This window comes from Phasianus colchicus, chromosome Z (genome assembly GCF_987193195.1).
Source record: "Phasianus colchicus chromosome Z, bPhaCol1.hap1.1, whole genome shotgun sequence".
NCBI classification, from domain to species: domain Eukaryota; kingdom Metazoa; phylum Chordata; class Aves; order Galliformes; family Phasianidae; genus Phasianus; species Phasianus colchicus.
This window is the reverse complement of record NC_143476.1, coordinates 17,577,853-17,598,912: the sequence shown is the minus strand read 5'-3', so window position 1 is coordinate 17,598,912 and position 21,060 is coordinate 17,577,853. Positions and strand designations below refer to the sequence as shown.

At 38.1% G+C, this 21,060-nt stretch overlaps 1 protein-coding gene across 5 annotated transcripts in view; it reads left to right on the top strand.

The window, feature by feature from the left end:
• The window catches only part of FER (FER tyrosine kinase), a 172,025-nt gene that overhangs the window by 5,637 nt on the left and 145,328 nt on the right, over positions 1-21,060 (top strand). For 4 of the 5 annotated variants that reach the window (XM_031605034.2, XM_090132110.1, XM_090132113.1 and 1 more), the window contains 3 exons: positions 11,300-11,402; positions 16,484-16,741; positions 20,644-20,817. In XM_031605034.2, the coding sequence (XP_031460894.1) occupies positions 16,535-16,741; positions 20,644-20,817 (381 nt within the window). In that variant the 5' untranslated portion in view covers positions 11,300-11,402; positions 16,484-16,534. Of the gene's footprint in view, positions 1-8,304; positions 10,256-11,299; positions 11,403-16,483; positions 16,742-20,643; positions 20,818-21,060 lie in introns of those variants that run through there. The other variant, XM_090132109.1, reaches the window with a different exon arrangement.

Sequence of the window (21,060 nt, the reverse complement as noted above, 5' to 3'; positions counted from 1 at the left end):
TGGCTGGATGGTTGCACTCAGAGAGTTGTGGTCAGTTGTGCAATGCCCATGAGGAGACCAGTGACGAGTGTTGTTCCTCAGGGATCACTGTTGGGACTGGTGCTGTTTAACATCCTTGTAGGCGATGTGGACAGTGGGATTGAGTGCACTCAACAGGTTTGCAGACAACAGCAAGCTGAGTGGTGCAGTTGACACGCTAGAAGTATGGCATGACATCCAGAGGGTCCTGGACAAGTTTGAGAGGTGGGCCTGTGCCAACCTCATGAAACTCAACAAGGTCGAGGTCCAGCATTTGGGTTGCGGCAATCCCAAGCACAGGTACAGGTTGAGTGGAGAATGGCTTGAGAGAAGCCCAGAGGAGAAGGATTTGGGAGAGTCAGTTAATGAAAGATTCAACGTGAGCCTGCAGTGTGCGCTTGCAGCCCAGAAAGCCAGCCATATTCTGGGTTGCATCAAGAGAAGAGTGACCAGTAGGCTGAGGGAGGTGATTCTGCCCCTTTACTCTGCTATTGTGAGACCTCTACCTGGAATACTGCTTCCAGTTCTAGAGCCCCCAACATGAGAAGGACATGGAGCTAATGGAGCAGGTTTAGAGGAGGACAAACAGAGATGATTACAGAGACCTGGCTGGAGCACCTCCTCTACGAGGACAGGCTGTGAGCTGGGGCTTTTCAGCCTGGAGAAAGCTCCAAAAAGACCTTATGGCAGCTTTCCAGTACATGGAGGGGGCATCCCTGCCTATAGCAGGGGGGCTGGGACTAGATGATCTTAACCCTTCCAACCCAAACCATTCTATGATTCTATGAAATGTGCAGTTGTGAAACTGTAGAGAATTAAAGGTTTGTAAGAAAGTGACAGGAAGGCCTTTCAGTGACCATTTCTGCTTCTTGCATTGGGTGAATGTTGAAACTGGAGTGGGAAATTTCTCATCAGTAAATGTGTAAAATAAATCTGATTAAGAAGCTTATTTGACATCTGAGAACAGGTCATTTGTCCAGATTAGTCTTTTTTTTTTTTTTTTTTTTTTTTATAATTCAGAGAGGAGAATTACATGCTTAACTCTGGTCAGAAATCTCAGTTTTATACAGTCCTTGTCTTCCTCTGCAGGTTAAAAATAAGAATATCATCAGTCTGTCTTGATTGTGTCTGCAGTATGGTCCATGAAGACATTATGGATTTAGCTATTTAAACAGATGGTTGTTACCAGTTATTGCAGCAAGATAGCTCATGTCTTACTGCATGTTTTTTCTTAGATTAAATTGGGATTTCAGATATAAAGATGGAGTTAGTGAAATTCCTGTAAAGTATCCTGGAAAACAGTAAGGCAAGAATTAACAGAGGGATTTAAATAATTCTTGCAAAAAATACAAATGTTTCCGTAATTTTTTATTTTTTTTTTCATTAACAAAAAAAAATGGTATCCTCTCTGGAAAGAATACTTTTGAAACTCAGAATGAAATACTACTGTAAAAAACAAAAACCAAAAAAACCTAACAAGCTGCTGTTGTAATAAGTTCATCTAGACTGAGTCTTATGTATGCAAACACATTTCCACATCAGGCATTTATGCATGCCTTTTTTTGTTCTTGTGCACTTCAGCATCATTTTTTTCCAGAGACATTGGAGGTAAAATGTCTGCATCTTGCCGCATTTTGCTCTGACATCCAGGATGTTATAAGTAAACACAATTAAAGCTTAGTCCCTTTATACATTTTCGAATGTATATAATGCATTTCAGGAGTGTTCTTTATAACTAGGGATGATATCTGAGCAAATCTGACTGAACCTGTAAAAGTAGGATAGCTTTTTTCATGTTTCCTGAAGAGTTGTAAGGTGTTTGTATTAAAATTTGTTATGCATGTGAATTTGCACTGCAAGAACGATATTTGAGAAGCTGCAAATGTCTGGTTCAATCATCTACCTTTTGAGTGACTGCCCTTATAGTGAGAATCACTTTATCTCATCTAAAAAAAGGAGTTACCATAGTAAGCATCTTTCAGGACGTGGAACATACAAAGGAAAAGTCATCCAGATGAGTTACAGCAAATAAAAATTTCAGGCAGTGTCTTTTATCAAATTACATTATATGATTTATATCCTGCAGTGTAAGAGTCTGGCAAACCAGCTATGAGGAAGGGACTCTTGGACTTGTGTTTCTTATGGGCTAGTTTCCTGTGTAAAGTACCATGAGGCTGATCTACATTTAATGTGGTACAGTGCCGAGGAAATAAGTGGCCTCAGGAAAACTGAGTGAACTATGAGTTAACTAAACAGAGTGTTATATAAATCAGAAGGATGTAGTTAGCTTAATGAAGGAGGAAAGAAGCAGCCACCACCGTACTGCTTTCTGAGTTTCTTTTTATTGAATGATAAATACTGTTTTTCTCTTACAGAGACCTGTATGTCATATATTACAAACCATTGGTGAGTCTTTAGTCTAATTGTTTTGGCTTCTGGAAGAAATTCTGTCTGATGTTGGGCCATAGGGAGAAAATAATACAGTTGGATCATAGCAGCCCTGTGCAGCAGAGTAGGCTTGGGAAAGGGTGGCTTGAAATTTGACTGTCAGAAAGTGGGGTAGAGGGTGCTGGTTGTCAGTCGGCTGAACATTGGTGAGCCAGCAGTGTGCACAGGTGGCCAAGAATGCCAGCGTCATCCTGGTCCTTTATGTGGCATTGGTGAGGCTACACTTTTGGTGCTTTGTTCAGTTTTGGACCTCTCTCCACAAGAAGAGCATTGAGCTGCTTGACTGTGTGCCAGGAGAGCACCAAAGATGGTGAAGGAATTGGAAAACATTAGCTATGAGGATTTACTGAGGGGACTGAAATTTTTTGGTCTAGAGAAGAGGAAGCTGAGGGAGACCTTATAGCCCTTATAGGTTCTGCCTCTGCTCTTATACCGCCTATGTCTTCCTCTGATGTTATAGGTCAGCATAAGAAAATATGAGGCCTTACTTTTGGAGCAGCCCTCACAAAGTACACACAATTATATATTGATAATGTATAAGTCTGGAGAGTGCTATTCAGGCTCCAGTTGGTCCAGGAGAACCTCATGAAGTTCAACAAAACCAAGTGCAAGGTCTTGGACATGGATTACGGCAATCTCCACTACCACCAATACAAGTTTAGGATTAAAAGATTGAACACAGCCCTGCTGTAAATGGCTTGGTGGTACTAGTGGTCAGGAAGCTGGACGTGAGGCAGCTGTGTGCCTAGAGAGATGTGGACTGTTTGGAGCATGTCCAGAGGAGGTCCACAAAAATGATCCAAGGGATGGAACACTTCTTCTACAAGAGTACACTGAGTACTGAGGCTGTTATGCCTGGAGAAGGCTGCAAAGGACCTGAAAGCAGCCTTTTAGTATGAAAGGTGGGCTGTATGAAAGAAGGGACAGACTCTTTAGCAGTGTCTGTTATGACAGGAATGGGAAAATGGTTTCAAACTAAAAGAGTGTAGATTTAGACTGGATATATGGAAAAAATCTTTTATAGTGAAGGTGATGAGACACTCAAACAGGTTTCCCTGAGATGTGATGGAAGGTCTGTCCCTGGGGACACTGAAGGGGGCTCTGAGCAAGCTGATACAGCTGTGAATGTTCCTGCTGACTACAGTGAGGTTGTACTATAAGGATTCGGTGATTTTGTTTTCAAATTCCTTTATCAGAACAGAAATCACAGCTGCGTATTTTTCACTGTTCAGAGCCATGAGTTAAGCCATTGTATCAAAACGCATACAGTTTTTTTACCTTTGTTTGTGTCAGTGCTGGCCTCCCCATGCCCTGGTTTCAGCTGACAGAGAGTTAATAGTGCACTGATGATTTGATTGTTGCTAAACAATGGGCAGGTGCCCAGGGCCGTTCCACTGGGAAGAACTGCCCTTTTAAACTGCAGGGAGGGGGTGGACTGCATTGTTAGCCATGCTGGGCCACATGCCGTCTGCAGGCCATGGGTTGGACATGCCTGCTTTAGATATTTATAAACATTAATCGGATCCTCCTTCAGTCTTTTCTGCAGGCTGAACAGACCCAGGTTACTCAGCCTTTCCTCATATGAAAGATGTTTCAGCCCTTTATCATCATTGTGGCCCTCTGCTGGACTCCTTCTAGGAGATCTCTATCTTTCTTGAACTTGGGAGCGCAAAATAAGACACAGTATTATGGTCATCAGGGCAGAGTAGAGGAGGAGGATGGATCACTTCCCTCAACCTGCTGGTCATGGTCTTTTTAATGCACTTCAGGATACCATTGGTCCTCTTGGCTACAAGGACACACTGCTGGCTCATGTCTAACCTGCAGCCCACCATAACACCCAGGTCCTCTTCTGTTGGTCTTTTTCTTCAGTGATGGGTGATATGAAATGAGAAAGTGTCCTCTAGCTATGCTAGAGGAGGTTTAGATTGGATACTAGGAATAATTTCTTTGTGGAGAGGTTGGTTTAGTTTTGAAAAGGGCTGCTGAAGGAAATGGTGGAGTCCTTATTCAAGGTATTTGAGGGATTTGTGGATGCAGCACTAAGGAACATGTTTTAGTGATGGGACTCAGTAGCTCAGCTTGGTAACCAGCAAGCCTGATGATGATTAGGGTCTTTTCCAACTTAAATGTGATTCTCTGATTTTGAGCAACTGAATAAAGAAATGAAACAGTAGCTTCAACTTCTTCCTAACCAAGTGAAGATGATGTCTAATAGAATAAAATAAATTAGTAAGGGAATATGTGATTGTGTATAGAACAAATCATTAGTAAACAAGGTTATCACAGAAATGCTTAATTTCAGCATTGATTTTTACTGCCCTTTTAATTGCAGTTATTTCTGTCCTCACTATTCATTCAAGACCACTCCTCTTGAAAATGTCACATTTGACTTGTCTTTTGTTGTTCCTGCTTGTTTAGAATTTTTTGTAATATACTTAAATAGCAGCATGAGCCATTGATCTCTGTGTTTATAGGTGTTTTTTTTTTTTTTTTTGTCTGTTTGGGGCAAACTTTTTTGTAATTTTAGCATTGCAAGCTTCTTTGTAACAGCTCTCTACTTTAGGAGATAGAACCTTTGTAACATTAGAATAGCAGAACTGTTTATACTTCTTCAGAAGACCTACCAGCCACATAACTATAATAACAAAAAGTAGATAAATGAATTAGATTTTTTTAGGCTAGTATTTCTCTGCTGTTTATCAGACCTCATCAGAGAATGCTACTGTTAATTACATTAATATATTCATGTGAGAAATTTGTGTGTTGGTCCATAGTTTCATTCTTGCTTGAATTACATTAATTTTTGAATATGCAGGGTATGCATCATACACATATGTGGATATATATGAATGCATACATACACATACAGAAGGAGCAGAGAGAGTCATGTCCTTAGTTTGGATCAGTACAGTTAGAAAGATGGAACAGCTACAGCTTTAATTTGGGATTTTGACTTTCCACTTTGAAACAGGTCAGAATAAAAGTGACTGGAATTGTTCTTCATAAGCTATGGAACCCCCCCATTCCAATTTTGAATAAAAAAGTGGAGTAGCCATGATCAAAGGAAGACTACAGGAACATAGCTGTAAAGGGAAAAGCTCCGCAGAGAGCTCGAACATTTAAGAAGATTGGATATATTTGATCACAGCTTCTGTTGAGATAGAATCGTTTTTACCAGCCTCATTCTGTTTTTCTGTTAACATCTAACGTGGAGATAATTGTTGCACCACTGCTGAATACAGAGTTCAGAGGAAATTCTTTGTTCGGGTCCTTTCTATTCAGGCTGTGCTTTTCTTTGGCTTCCCTTGCAGTCTGTACCCTAATTTAAAGGAAGTTTAATTCCTGGAAAAAGATGGGAGGAAACCCTTCTTTATTTGTAATCCTGTGGAAGGTAATAAGAAACTAGGTGCGTGTCCCCTTTGTAAGTGAGCTGTGGGGTCAGTGTGATGTTTTTTATGTGGCATTGCCTCTTTCAGAGTTACTGGGAGTGCTGCATTGAGTCCTTGAGGCACAGTGGCGGAGTATGATTGTGGCAGTCTTGCTCTGCTCTTCTGAACTCTTCCGTAGCTGCCTTCACCTCTGTTTACTCTTCTGCATGGTGAAACTCAGTCTCAGTCATAGTCAATGGTTCTGGCCCAGTTCAGCCTGATTGTGTGACTAATGGGGCAAGTGAACCTGCAGACCCATTCCCTGAGATAGGTCTGAAAACAGAACTGCAACAGTGAGCTAAAGGAGACAACTAATTTACTAAATATGATAGTGGAATGTGAGAAAACACAATATAATACAATATAATTGGAATTGAAGCTAACAAATAAAATGGGAGAGAGGGTGTCCAAAACCAAAGGCCTTACTCTCATGCTGAGGGCAAGACAGGTAGGTAGCAAAGCTGCAGTGATGAGCTGTGGAAGAAGAGGCAGTCTTGTGACTCACGAGCAGTTTTCCCTGTGAATGGAAAATGGAAACAGAACAGTGAAGTCTTCTGGGATGTAGTTCTTCTCTTCTGAGAAAGGTACCCGAAAATATCATCAATCCACGGAACTGGAGCATTAACTCTTTAACTCCCAGTACAGTGTATGATGTTATGGTGTGTAACACCAGTAACAAAAATAATAAAACCATGACAATCATCTGCCTTGCTGTTTGCCTCTGGCTGTTGGGTAGAATATTCCTCATGATGGATGCAGGCTTGGTTGAACAACTGCTCCTGAAGAGCACCTACTGTGTAGCTCACTGCCCGAGTGCCAGCTCTTGCTTGTTATCTGTTTTTACAAGAGTCTGAGATGGTAGTGAAGTGGCTGGAGGCCACGATGTGTGAGGAGCAGCTGAGAGCTCTGGGTCTGTTCAGTCCAGAGCAGAGGAGCTGAGGGGAGGCCTGATGGCGGCTGCAGCTCCTCACAGGGAGCGGAGGGCAGCGCTGAGCTCTGTTGTGTTTGACAGTGACAGAGCCCCAGGGAACAGCACGGGGAGCTAGCTGTGTCAGGAGAGAAGCAGGGAGGATGTTAGGGAAAAATTCTTCACCAGAGGGCAGTTGGTTTGGAGCAGGTTCCCCAGGGCAGTGGGCATGACTGTGCTGGAGTTCAAAGGGTGTTTGGACAGTGCTCTCAGACATAGGGTTTGAATTTGGGGTGGACTTGTGTGGATCCAGGAGTTGGAGTCGATGATTCTTGTGAGTTCCTTCCAGCTCGGAGTATTCTTTCATTCTGTGATCTAACATAGAGCGTGCTAAGGATGTTTTCAGACCATAAGGAGCTGGGAGTGGCTGCAAGTGTGGTGGAGAATGAGAAAGTGAGAGCCTCTGGAACAACGCAGCCTGTGTCATTAGGTCAGCAGGATAGTAGTATACAGTGGTTCATAGATTGAAATAGTATTTTACTGTTGGGAAGAAAACAAAAGCACTAAGGTTTGGAAGTCACATGAAGCAGCCTCTGCTCTTCTCAGTGCTGGCAGTTCACCACCAGTGCTCCTTATTAGGCTGTGAGCTAAACTGATTTGGGAACCAAATATGAGGGAATTTAGGGAGCATCAGTGGTCTAGAAAATGATTTCAAATAAAAGACTGAAAAAATTAGAATTGGTTAGGCAGAAAATTATACGCTTAAGTTGCAAAGTAGATAGTCTCTTTTCTCTAAAGTCACAAGAAAATAAAATTTGGTCACCGAGAAACTTTTTCCCATGCTAGAAGCAGAGGAATGCTGAATTGGAGAAGACAGGCTTAACAGAAATCTTTCTACTGTGGGTAAATGTCTTTCTTTGGTGGTAAAGGAAAGATTTAGGTGGTGACTTTAGGTCGTGTTATGTATTGTTTCTAACTTAATCCCATCACATCTATTACTATCACTTGCATGTTTGAAAACAATGCCTTCAGGTAAGTGAAGATGTTTTATAATTCTGACCAGAGAGGAGTCTAAAAGTGGTTTTATTCTTTTTGATAACATCACTGCTGCTTAAGAAAATTGTGATATTCATCTACCTACAGGTGAGAGCCCAGTGTACGAGTTCGTCTGAGTGAAGTCCATCCAGCTCAGAACTAGCTGTTGAGAAAGGGCTGTTGTCACAGATGTAGAATATTAGTGCATCGGGCATGTTTTTCCTGCTAGTGCAGTTTGGAGATGTCTTGAGGTAGATGTTCTGTATGTAAGATTTGTTTTATGAATTTTTGTAATAATTTTTGAACTTGTTTGTTTCAAAATATCTTTAGGCATTAAATTCATTCAATTATTCACTTAGTGAAGAAGTACTTAAGAGCAGCTTTTTAAAGTTTCATTTGATGTTCCCACATTCTTGTGGGAAGCAATTCAGACATCTGATATATCATGCCACTTTTTGCTATCACTTTTTTTTGTACTTCGATCTGGCATATTGTGGTTATCTGTTTTGCAAGCTAAAAAATTCTCTTTACTTTCTTTGTGCAGAAGCTGTTCCATACTCTGATCAATATTGCCTATGCTTCATGTTCTTCATGAGACAGAATAGAGAGAGAGAGGAACACCGTTCTTACCAGCAATCTAAGAATATATTCTCTGATGTTCTCTCTTCCCTTCATATCAGAGAATATATTCTCCAATATACTGGATATTTCCAAACCTGACCACTTCAAAGCGCTGAACAAATGTTTTTGAAGTTATATGCTCAGAGACAACCAGAGTATTCTCTTGTGTGATGTTAAGCAACCTAGAATGCTGCACAGCATTTACTGATACATTTCTTCACCTGCTGTTTTACATGCCTGTTTCTCGATATTCTGGAGTTTGTCTGCAGGAGTTTGTTATGAAGCATCAGTTTTGATTACTTTTATTTGTGCTATTTACAAGCTTAAGCACAGATATTATATGAAATAGTAGATATTTAGGTGACCAATCCAAATAGATGAACATGGCCTAGCACAGATTCTGATGATGCTTCTGCCTCCCTCCCCTGAGGAACTCAATTCCTTATTCCTGCTTACAAGGGCTTCCCTTCTGTATCAACTTCCTAGTAGATAATGCAGCTGGAACTTTTCTGATGTGTTTTCTTTGCTACCAAAATTTTTTTGATTCTCTTGTGTAGCGGTTAGTTTGCTCCTGTCATTTAGACGAGTATTGGAAAGGTTTTATGCTACCAGGTTCAAATTCTACAAATGACCTCCATGTAGATGAAAACAAGCACGTAGACATGAAATCAGTAGTAACCAGAATTACAAAAAGAAAAAAAAAAAAAGGTAGTAATTTTTGTAGTATTTTTGTAGTAATAGGCAAAAAACCTCCTTTCTGATATGCTGAATAATATTGTGTTTAAAAAAAGATGTGAATTTTACCTCTGTGCAGAGAATGGAAAATGTAGCTTTTCTCTGTTTCAGTAGCTGTGGTCTGTTGTTTTATTTTTGGAAACAATTATTTTAGCATATGTGTTTTTTTTTTTTTTTTTTGACAACTGCCTTCATTCAGATGTTGATAGTAGTATGCATTTTACTTCATGTTCTATCTGAAGCAAGAAAAAGGCAAGAAAGGTTTTTCTGTCCAGTGGAATGCTGTCATTTCTAATTGGTTTATATTTGTGATGGGAGGATAGAAGCCAAATTTATGAGAGCTGTTTTGAAGGTAATGATGTTGGCCCATGGTGTCAGAGGTGATATCGCTAAGTAGAGGTTGAACCTTCCCACCAATATTCTGGTATATTTTTTTTTACCATATGACAGATGGCAGCAGAGGGGCAGTCTGATGAAATGGACACAGAAGTGAGTATGAAACAAAGTTGTGTCACTGAATTTGTCCATGCAGAAAATATGGCACCTATTGACATTCATCATCAACACTTGCTGAATGTTTAAGGAGATCAAATAATGGATGTGAGCACAGTGAGGTGGTGGGTGGTGCATTTCAGCAGTGACCAGACTCCTCTCTTTCAGACTTTCATAAGCATGACATGCAGGTTCTTGTTCATTGCTGGTGAATGTGCCCAGCTCATGGTGGCTACTTTGTTGAAAATCAATGCTTTGTAGCTGAGAATTTGCTCTATTAAAAAGTGTTCTTGTGTTCTTTGTATTCGTTGTAGTTTCAGTGGAAATAAGTGGGAGGCAGTACTTTTGGAACAGCTTATGTATTCTAATGTTTTGCTCTTGATGTTTTGTTCTTGGTAATTGGTGGAGACTTTCTTTTATGTTCTTAAATCTTGTGCTTTGCAACTTATTGCAAGTATTCGCTTCTTCTATTAAAGATGGTGAATACTGCAGTGACTCTCATCAAGTGCATTTCTTCCTCCTTTCAAACAAGTGCCCATGACTGTTGTTTTCCTTGCAGTGATTGAATGTAAGCATTACTTACAGTCTTTCCTATTTTTGGTCATGGAGAATGAAAGTTTTGTATTTATGTTAGGCAGCACTGTTTCTAGAATGTCACTAAGTAACGAGAAAGGAATACTAAATAATATCTGCTTGAATGATATTTGTTCACATTCTGTCCTTTTGTAAGATTTAAAACATGTGTTCTATTATTAATGCTTTGTTTTAAACTTAAAAAATAATATACAAAAGATTCCTGATTTAATTTTAAAAAGATATGTTATGAGATTGTGTGCAAATGCTTAGGGTGAGTCGAAATGTACAGAACAGCTTGCACTTGCAAGCTACATGCGAACCATCTTTCTTATTACTTTTATTTTATATACTTATTTAATATAAAACTTCAAAGATTCAGCCTTATATTGCTGTTTGCTTCACCAAGATTGCAGTTCAGAGTTGCAGCTTTAAATTTGATTGCTGTAGTGTTTTTAACTGTTTGTCTTTTTTGTCTTTTTACTATTCTGGATATTACAGTAGCTAGGGCCACAGAAGAAATTTTTGTGTTTGTTTGATCCCTTTCTCATGTTGCTGTTTGTTTTATTACAATCTAGTGAAAATGTTGCTATAAAGTTTTTCTTGCAAATTTTGTCAGGGAAGTTTTAGTTTCCTGTGCTTTCATTTTTCTTATGGATGTTTTTTTTCTCCTGTTCTTATCAAGAGTAAAGTGCAGCAATAAATTAATTTGTCTAATTTTCCAGCCTTAGTACACTGTTTCAATAGAAGAGTTTTTCCAGAAAGAAAAGTAAACAATTAAATATGCTTTAGTTACTTGAGTGTAGAAAAAACACTTCGTCTCTCAAAAATGGTATAAAGTGATAGCACATGACTACTTACAGTCATTTGAGAAGTCTTCTGAAATTTTTGTTTTCCTCAACTATATATTTTTTGTTTTTTAAATATTTTCTGTGATTAGAAACTGAAAATGGAAAGCAGTGTATCTCGTTCTAATTTTGCAATGTATTTTAAAAATGCTGAAATAAAATCCAAACTGTATTATCTCTTTTTCTTTCAGAGAGCTCCTAGAAAGTGAAAGTATATTTCTGAAAATCAGAGGAAGTAGCAGCTGATGTAAAGAGAAGTATACTAAGGATCACTACTCGGGGATATTTTTTAAGGTACGTGCTCTGTATTTTGCAGAAAAGTAATCCTAAAAATAAGCTGCTTGTTTTGCCATGGGTAGAGTAATATTTCATACTTATTTTGAAATGGTTAGGCTGGGTTTATGTTGCTCCTTTGGATGTTTATTGGTGGCAGTAGCTCTGTGGAAGCATTAGTTCATCTCGACTGTGTTTGTACACTTAGCATCAAATGTGTGTGTGAATAATGTTCTGTGTATGTGGTTAGCATAAAGAAATGGTAGTTAAAACATATGTTTTTTGTTTCATGATGTAAATTCTGGGAGCAGTTCCTATACTAGGAGAAATTCAATAGTCTAATTTTTATTTAGTATGTAAATGGAAGGCTATGGATGATTTGCTTCCTTGTTTTAATGTAGAATAACTAGAATAAGCCTCACAGGTGGACTGTGTAACAAGCTGATCACTTTTTATAAAATAGTTTTAAAATTTTTGTAGAATCCTTGAATTTGAGTATTTATTTCTCCCGAATTCATGTCCTTCTCCGTTTTCTTTTTTTTTTTTGCATTACTGTTAACATTTCTAGAAAGGGACTTCAAAACATAAACAATCAAATATGCTTTAGTTAGTTGTGTGTAGAAAAAATACTTCATCTCTCAAAACTGGCATAAAGTGATAGCACATGACTACTTGTCATGTAGTGACAGTGATTTGGAATCTATGTTTAGGAGTACGGGAGTTCTTAGCAGATCAAGAATGAGAGTGATGCTCTAAGCATACTGTTTTCATTCCATCTGCTGGGGATGCAGGTGAGTGCTATGCTTCCTTCTGAATATAATCAGGGGCATGGCAAGCTTCTGTTTTGTGGTTTCTTGCTTGCCTGCCTTGGCCTGGACAATTCATCACTCACATTACAGAACCACAGGTTCCAAATGATGGAGGTGGATCCATCGTTATTTTTAAGATTAGCAGTCACATTTTTAGATATATTTCATAGCAGTGTGTTAGAGAAGACACAAGCTGTTAAGGTTAGGAGAGCATACTGGGGAAGTATTGCTATGTATGTGCTGTTCTTCTCTGCTTGTTTGCTTTTGATCATTGTTAGGCAGCCAGTACCTTTGATCTGACACTCTGCGGACACTCTCATGTGCCGGGGGATAGACTGCAATCTTTTAAGTGCAGATTGTTTGTGAAAACTATTTTCTTCAGTAGCTGAAATCCAGAAAGACTAATAACACTAGAATATTGGCTTTATTTGTTGAAAGGAGTGTTACAGGATAGAAGAATTAACTGACTGTCTTTTAAGCTTTTTTCTTAATACTGAGAAATTTTAACATTATTTCTTTAGAATCATAGAATGATTTGGGGTGGAAGAGATCTTAATGCTTTCTAGTTCCAGCTGCCTTGCTGTGGACCACCAGATCAGACTACCCATTCCACCTAGCCTTAAGCACCTCAAGGGATGGGGTATCTACTTCTCCAGGCAAACTGTTCCAGTGCTTCACCACCCTCTGAGTGAAAAATTTCCTTCTAACATCTAACCTAAATTTCCTGTCATTTAGTATAAAACCATTCTCCCTGTTCTGTGACCAGCATACTCTGGAGCCCTTCTCTTCTCCAGGCTGAACAAACCCAGCTCCCTCCACCTTTCTTCATAGGAGGTTTGTTCCAGCCCTCTAGTCATTCTCATGGCTCTCCTCTGAACACTCGTCAGCAGATCTGTGTCTTTCTTGTGCTGTGGGCCTCAGGCCTGAGACCTCTGCCCTCATGAGGGCAGAGTAGATGGGGACAATCCTTCACTATTCTGGCCACCCCTCTTTTGATGCAGCTCAGGATACTACTAGCCTTCCAGGCTGCAAGTGCACACTGCTGGCTCATGTCCAGCTTTTCATCTATGACGACCCACAAGTCCTTTTTGGCAGAGCTGCTCTCTGCAGACTGCTTCTCCCAGTCTGTCCACATCTGGAACTGTCCCATTCTAAGTGTAGCATCTTGCACTTAACATTGTTGAACCTCATTAGGTTTATGTAGGTCCTCTTCCCAAACTTGTCCAGGTCCCTCTGGATGGCATCTCTTCCTTCTGTTACATAAACTGCATTGCTGAGCTTGGTGTACTGTCTGTATCAGAAGACACTGAAGAGTACATGTAATTGATAAAGATACTGAAGAGCACGTTGCTGTGGTAGTGGCTGAGCTAAACCACACAGTATCTTCACTAACTATCTAAATATGGAACTGTTCGAGAATGGTTGCTCATTTGCAGTGCATTGTTGAATGTACTTGAAGAGCTTACTACTTTTCAATGATTAGCTTGTTATTTTGTGAGTGATTGTAAAAAAGCAAATTACTTATTTTTTTTGTATTGGCTCTGCAACATATTTTAACTGTTGAAACTTAGCAAATATTGGCTGACCAGTTTGTATATCCACTGGTTTTATAGTGTGTATATCTCAAAATAAAAACTAAATTAACTGAGGCTCAACTGTCCTTTTTGATACCACTTTTATGAAACATGCTAAAATTCACTGTAAGACATCTTTGGCATGTGAAATGCAAGATAAATTGTGTGGGTATCTACCAAAGATAGAGGAAAGATAAAGTTTTTTTTTGTTTGTTTTCTATTTTTTTTTGTATGAATTCGTCATATTGTGTTTCCATCTAGATACTTCAAAGCATGGTGCCATCTTAATTTTCTTTCCCTTTAAGAGTAACTATACTTCAATGTCTTTTTGAGGGATTTTTTTCATAATATCCTTAACGTTACCTCCCATTGTTTCCACAGTTAATTGTTCCTTTATTTACACACTGCGTTGCACAGCTCAATTTTGCCACTAGTAATAGTGATCATGGGGAAGTATGAGGAGAAGTCGACCAGAGACAGCAGTCAGGCTTGTCCTCAAACTGCATCTCCCACTGATGTGGTTGGAACAGAGCACCAGTTTGATGTGTTATTGGTCTGACCCTGAAAGGCAGCTATCAATTTATCTGTCCATGCTAAACAGGGAAATATCATACCTGGAAAAATACCTGTCTGCATTAGTGCCAGTTGAAGTCTTTCCAGTTAACACTGGACCTTTGAAATAGCTTTGCACTTTTAAAAAGTATTTTAAGTACAGATTACATAGAAAATGTTTACTAAATCCTACAATTTTGACTTCAGATAAACAACTGTATAATCTACTGGTTTCATTTGTTTCCCATATAGAATGGAAAGTGTTGGGTTTAGTTTCCAAACCATTAAGTAGCTTGGATCTTGGAGATGTGTTATGTTAACTGTTTTTTTTTGCATCCATAATCCATAATCAGGCACATAAAATGCACCTGATATTAGCTGAATTTTTTGATTCAACATTTTCACATTTTATGAGGGTGCACAGAGGCTGTGCTGAGAATCATCAGCAATAAAATTTTATCCTTCATAGTCGTACCAAATCAGAGTTTTATCACTTTTGTAAAACAAATTTTTCCTTTGCTACTTCTGTCATAGTGTGTGGAATAATTGAAAACAAAGATTGCTGTCTAGTATGTTCTTGTAAAGTCTAGTACAGTTCTTGTCTGTGTACTCAGGCATCTACTGCTGTAACCAAGTTTCTATTAGTTAGTAAAGAGAGATTAGCAAGATGCAGTTAGTTGTTATTGGATTTCTGTCCTATTGATTTTTGTGATCTTCTTGCTCCAAACTAAGTCAGTAGAAGAAGAGTGAAATATCATGCTGAAAATGTTTCCTGCCTCTCTTGCCCTTCTGCGTCTTACAGTGCAAGGCCAGACTTCTTCTGGAGATTCAGTTCCAATCTTTCCTGAATCTCAGATGTAAGAAAACAGGCTTACAGCTTCTCTTGTTGCTAATGTGCTTGGCAGCTTAGTGAATGTACTAAAATGTGCTAAGAGAAAAAAGTTATTGGACACAGAAGTAGATGTAGATTTAGGTAGTGTTGAAAAACTGTGCAAGTCATGCTAGGAGGTACATGCTCTAAGACTGTTTCTTTTATGTGTCATACTAAAATATTATCTTTGTCAGATGCTTCTTTAACTGTGAAAATGATTTAATTAGTACAACTAGTAAAACATAGTTCATCCTTTTTAAATAGAGCAAGTATAAATTATTCATAGTTGCTGCTTATGATTGGGCTCTTACCATTCAGGAAGAATTTTGAATATGATGTGTGGCTGCAAAGTTAAGAACAAGAGGAAGCTTGTGGCAGCTTTAGGGTTACTCATATAACCTTGATGTCCTTCTGTTGTGTACATGCATAATAACCCGGTGTTGCTTGTATTTTCTTTATGGGAGCTTTTGTTTCTTTCATCAAATCGCATGGCTTCTGAATAGGTGCGTAATAGATTTATCAGTAGAGGATGGTGATGTTTAAAAACTACTACAAATGTGTATTTTTGACCTGCAGCACTTCTTATGAGATTATTGAATGATGTTTGTATTGTGCAACGAGACTGGATTGCTTTGGGAGAAAACTGAAATTAAGGACACTGCCCTAGTGTGTTCATCATGAGAACAGAGGAAGGTGGCATAGGAACCTGTCCAGGGGTATCTTTTTTACTTTTGGCAGGTTGACTCTCACTGTTAACACAGTGTTTAGGAACAAACTGTCTAGTGATTTTCTAATTATCCATTTACTGGAGATGCTACACCTGAGAACTGATGGTTTATTTGGAATTTTCTGTGTTCTTTGGATAATATCCGTAACAGCCAAATGTTTCGGGTCGCTAGCAGTGAAACAGTATAATGGCAGTTCTTATCATGTGCATAAGTGTGTGTTTCTTTGCTTAAATAAATCGGTTTGGTCTTCAGTATCTCATAGGTACTTTTATGTGTTTCCTCAAAACTCCACCTTCAGTTAGGGAAGCACTGTTATACAACTGTGTTTTGAAGAAGGGAAACTGAAGGACACAAACTGATATTAATTAATCTGGCAGTTGAAAATAACAGGGCATGAGGTCTCCTTCAGTCATAGCTTGGTGTTTGGTTCTCTGACATTTCTCTTGGTTTGCTTTAAGACGACTTAATGTTGTGGTTAAGCCATTTCAGTTTTAAGTGTTAGCAGATGCTCTTTGTAACTGTAAAGCTTTTTTTGTTTTGTTCCTCATGATTTTTGTTTTGCTTTCAGATGTGTTGAGGAGCCTCTGTTTTCACCTGTACAGTTTATAGTGCCTTAAAAATGGGGTTTGGAAGTGACTTGAAGTATTCTCATGATGCTTTATTAAAACTGCAAGACTGGGAACTACGACTGCTCGAAACGGTCAAGAAATTTATGGCCATGCGTGTAAAAAGTGATAAAGAGTATGCCTCCACTTTACAGAATCTTTGTAATCAGGTAGATAAAGAAAGCACTTGTCAATTGGATTATATCAGCAATGTATCCAAGGTAAGACTGAGGAATTATGAACTTGGAATATCCTTAGAATTAAATGTTTGATTTTTATGTTTGTTTTGTTTGAGTTGGATTCTTCATGATTCATCTTCTTGGGAGTTAATGTTTCTGAAGTGTTTAACTCCTTTTAGTTCTTTGTTGGATTGGGGAGCAGTTGAATTCCAGTCTTGCTTTGAATTTAGTAAGTAAACTGGAATCCTAAATTCTGAAATTTTGATATTTTATGTCTCCATGCTTCGCCTCCTACTTTGTTTTGAAAACAGAATATGTTGCAGTGAGCTTTTAAGACAGTTAAATATAAACTATTGTTTATGTTGTATAGAATTTGTGACAGAAATAGAAAAATGCCAGGAAACTTAAGGCAAAGCATAGCATACCAACTGTTATTCACACCACAGTGTGTGATGTTAAAACAAAACATTAATTCAGGATGTTCCTTGCATTTGTGAAGTTATTTTCCATCAAATTTACAATAACTTTGTTGACCTTTTTATAAAGATAAGGCTATGCTTTCCCCAGGTTATTGTCAGACTTGGAGTAAGTACAGCGAAGGTATAGATGAAGGAAACTTCCCTGTTCCACCTGCTAGTAATCTTTCCTCTTGACTTGGATTCCTTTCTGACTACAGAAAACAATTCTGTTTTATGGCTTATTCAATTTTTGATCCTTCTGCTGCTGCAGTGCTTACACAGTTCCTTCAGTCTGGCATGAGTCCTGATCTCTGCAGGAAAAGACTGGTTTGGGGACAAGTTAAATTCTACACAAAGCAGTTTTTATGCAGTGAGCTTATGAAATTGCTGCTTGAGATCAAGTTATGGCATTGCAGCAGGAACATTAGTGCTCTGTTTGCAGCCATCTCGAACAGTACTAGTGAAAGTAAAGTGACTGTGTGGCTTGAAAGCTGCACTGAAGTAGCTAGCTTGCTTCAGCTGCCCTGAAATAGCACTGGGTAGTGTTTATCTGTAATGAATTCTGTTGTTGCCTGCCCCACCCAATATTTCTTGTCTTGCAAGCTGCTGCGCTTGTTTTTTTTGTGTTTGGTTTTTTTTTTTTTCATCTATGTGTTTTGGTGATGTGTTTGAAAAGCTGTTCACATAGTTATGTATCTTACCCACAGTTGTGATGATTTTGGTAAATTTACATAAAGCATTTTTGTTCACTGATGTATGGCAAAATCACGTATTTTTTTTCAAGCTTTCTGCTGTCAGATCCCAGAGTTTTTACAGAATTACAACAATACCATTAATAGTTCTTGCTGTTGCTGCCCCACTGGAATTGTTCTTTTGTGGTGGCAAAAATGCCTTGCACAAAACAGAGTGGATTCTGGCTAAAATGATGAAGGAGCACTGGCACCAAAATGCTGAGCGTTGCAAGCCTTCAGGTTCACCTTCAGGTGATTAGCTCTCTGCTCAGTGCAGTCACTCTATAGTGACTTGTGTTTTGTTTTGTTTTGTTTTTTCCAGTGAACACATAAGTTGTAAGAAGCTGAATATGTGCAACCATTTTCTGTTCAGGTTAAACAGAAGCATTTGTTTCACATTTTTAAGTGCTGTTTTGGATGTTGCTACTCAGGTTAATCTTTCAGTTATTTTTGTTACTTTTATTTCATTTTTCCATCAAGGAATTGCTGTTTTCCTCTTAAGCCCCTGATCTCTGATCTTTCACATAACTACAGAAATATTCACTTAATACTGATAGATCATTTGCATAGGCTTGCCTTGAAGTTACACTGTCAGCTTGGATTTTATGCTAGCAGAGTGATATATTGTCATATTGGTTTTAGTAGGTAAAATATCTAAGTTATTGTTTATTTACTTGAACTGTTTTAATATATATTGCTATTTAATTATACTTTTTGTCTCTTTCTGACATTTTACAGAATTAAAATCTGACACAATTTTTGTGGGATGTAAATTAGTATCTTATATCTCCTGAATTAAAATACTATCTCTGCATATTTATATATGTTGTTTTGTGTGCACACATGTCTAAAAATATTGCAAACAATTTTATATTTTACTGCTTTTGCTGGATTATGAGTTTTTATAGGAAAGGAAGTGCTTTGCCTTTTCTGATGACCCCACCCAGCTGCTTTTTTGTCCCACATAAATTTTAATTTTTGTAGTTTTTCTTCTGTTATAACCTTTCACCTTACCTTCTGCTATTTTAAAACAATAAAATTATACAGAACACAGAAATTTTGTTCAACCAGTGCTTTCTCATGTGAAAAAAAGGAATATGAGGAAAGGGAAAATGTGCAAATTATTTTATTTATTTTTTAAATTGACCAGTTTTCCCTTGGTGTCAGTCTTGGGTTCATTTTTAAATAGAAGGACAGGTTTTTGCTAGGTTCCAGACTTAATTGGGCTTGTTTGGTGAATTGTAGGCTGACTATTTCCTTAGAATTGATTGAAGCTGTGTTTTTCAGTCTGGCAATAAATCACTGTTAGGAACACACTGCTTTTATTACTTTTTCACCTCTGAGAGTGCTCTGATGAGCTTTTCTGTAACCGCTCTTCTCATATGTATTTTTGTGTTGTTTTTATCGTACGCAGCTTTGTGACATGGCTTCTGAAGTCATTTGGAAAGTTCTCTGTAAATGGAGAGAGAAACACTTTTCAGATGTAACCAGTAATCTTCAGTCTCTGAGCTTATTATATAACACCATGCTTAAAGCAGTTATGCCAGCAGTTGCTAGAATGCTTATCAGCTAAAGGAAATATTATAGATGGTTTAGTGCATACAGGAATTAATGTCTTTCATTTTGTTCTCTAAATTACAGTCTGGCTAGCAGCGCTGTTGTGTATATGTATGTATGCATGTGTATGTATGTACATGCTCATATAAACATACATATATACATATTTATATATGATAAAAAAAAAAAAGACTAGATCTGCCAAACAAATGAACTTTGTAAGTTTTCATGATTTAAGGAGGATTTCTACCTTTAAAAATATTAAGACAAATGCAGTTAAAGCTAGTGTGCTAGCTGCATTCAGTAACTGGTAATTGTATTGGAAACAGCCACGCTGAAATGTTAACTGCAGTACAGCAGTCTGTGTTATTGAATTATATGTAATGAATCCAATGCTGTTCCTATCAACAAAGTGTAAAGGGCAAGGATTTTTAAGGGTAACAAATACTTCCATCTGAACTGAACTCTAATTCTTGACTTTACTTCTGCAGTGCATCAAAAACCTCTCTGCTCAGCGCTCAGTTTTTATCAAAAGCCATGATATGTTAAGCAATCCTGAAAATAGACTGATGGGATGGCTAAAGAAGTTATTAAAGTAATGCTGCAGAGAGCCGCTTGGTTGCCGTGACAGGGAACTTCTAAGCTGTTAGCAACATTACATTGTGCTGCTGCTGGTGGCTCTTGTGCTGTCAATTATGTGAAGCAGCTGGCAAATGGTGTCCTTTTGAACAGTAATAATTCAAATGCATATCACTGTGAGATATTTAGAACAGGACAAAGAAGTCGTTTATTGATCAGAGTAAATGATCAGGTGGTGGGAAAGCAAAGAGCACAGGGATGTGCTTGTCAGATGTGTTGAAGATGTGATCTGAAAAAAGCTGTAGAGCTTTCATGAGTGTTCAGAAGTGCAAAGAGTACTCTGCAGAGTGACTGTGTGATGCTGCATTTTTGTCCCTGGTGCTTTTTTTATGAGTTTACGACTAAGTTCACTGCGTGATTTTGGATTTTGTCACAGGAGAATGAATTTTTGTGGAAGATCTCAAGTGAATTTGGGAAGTTCATTTTTTAATTTTTTTTTTTTAAATTATTATTATTTTTTACTGAATGTATATTTTACCACAGTCCATTTTCATTGTTTGGTTATTTGTAAGCCAGAATAAGTGACTCTTCTCTCCTGATTTTATTTTATTTTTTACAGTCTTGGTTGCTTGTAGTACAACAAACAGAACAGCTGAGCAAAATAATGAAGACACATGCAGAAGATCTCAATTCTGGGCCTTTACATAGGCTTACAATGATGATCAAGGATAAGCAGCAAGTGAAGAAGAGTTACATAGGGGTTCATCAACAGATTGAAGCAGAGATGTACAAGGTATTTTATTCAGATGCTCTTCATAGATTTACTGAAATTTTGTGTACTTAAAAAATAACACTGAGAATTTTTTTTGATTTTTTGTTTTTGCTATTGTAAAAGTGGTATCTAGACTGCCTAGTTCAAATTTTAGTTCCTTCCTATATGTTTTCTCACCACAGCTACCTGACAAGGCAGAGGAGGAAGTCTTTCTTCTGTATGAATTTATTTGGTCAGATAGTGTAGGAAATGCTCCTAGAGGAT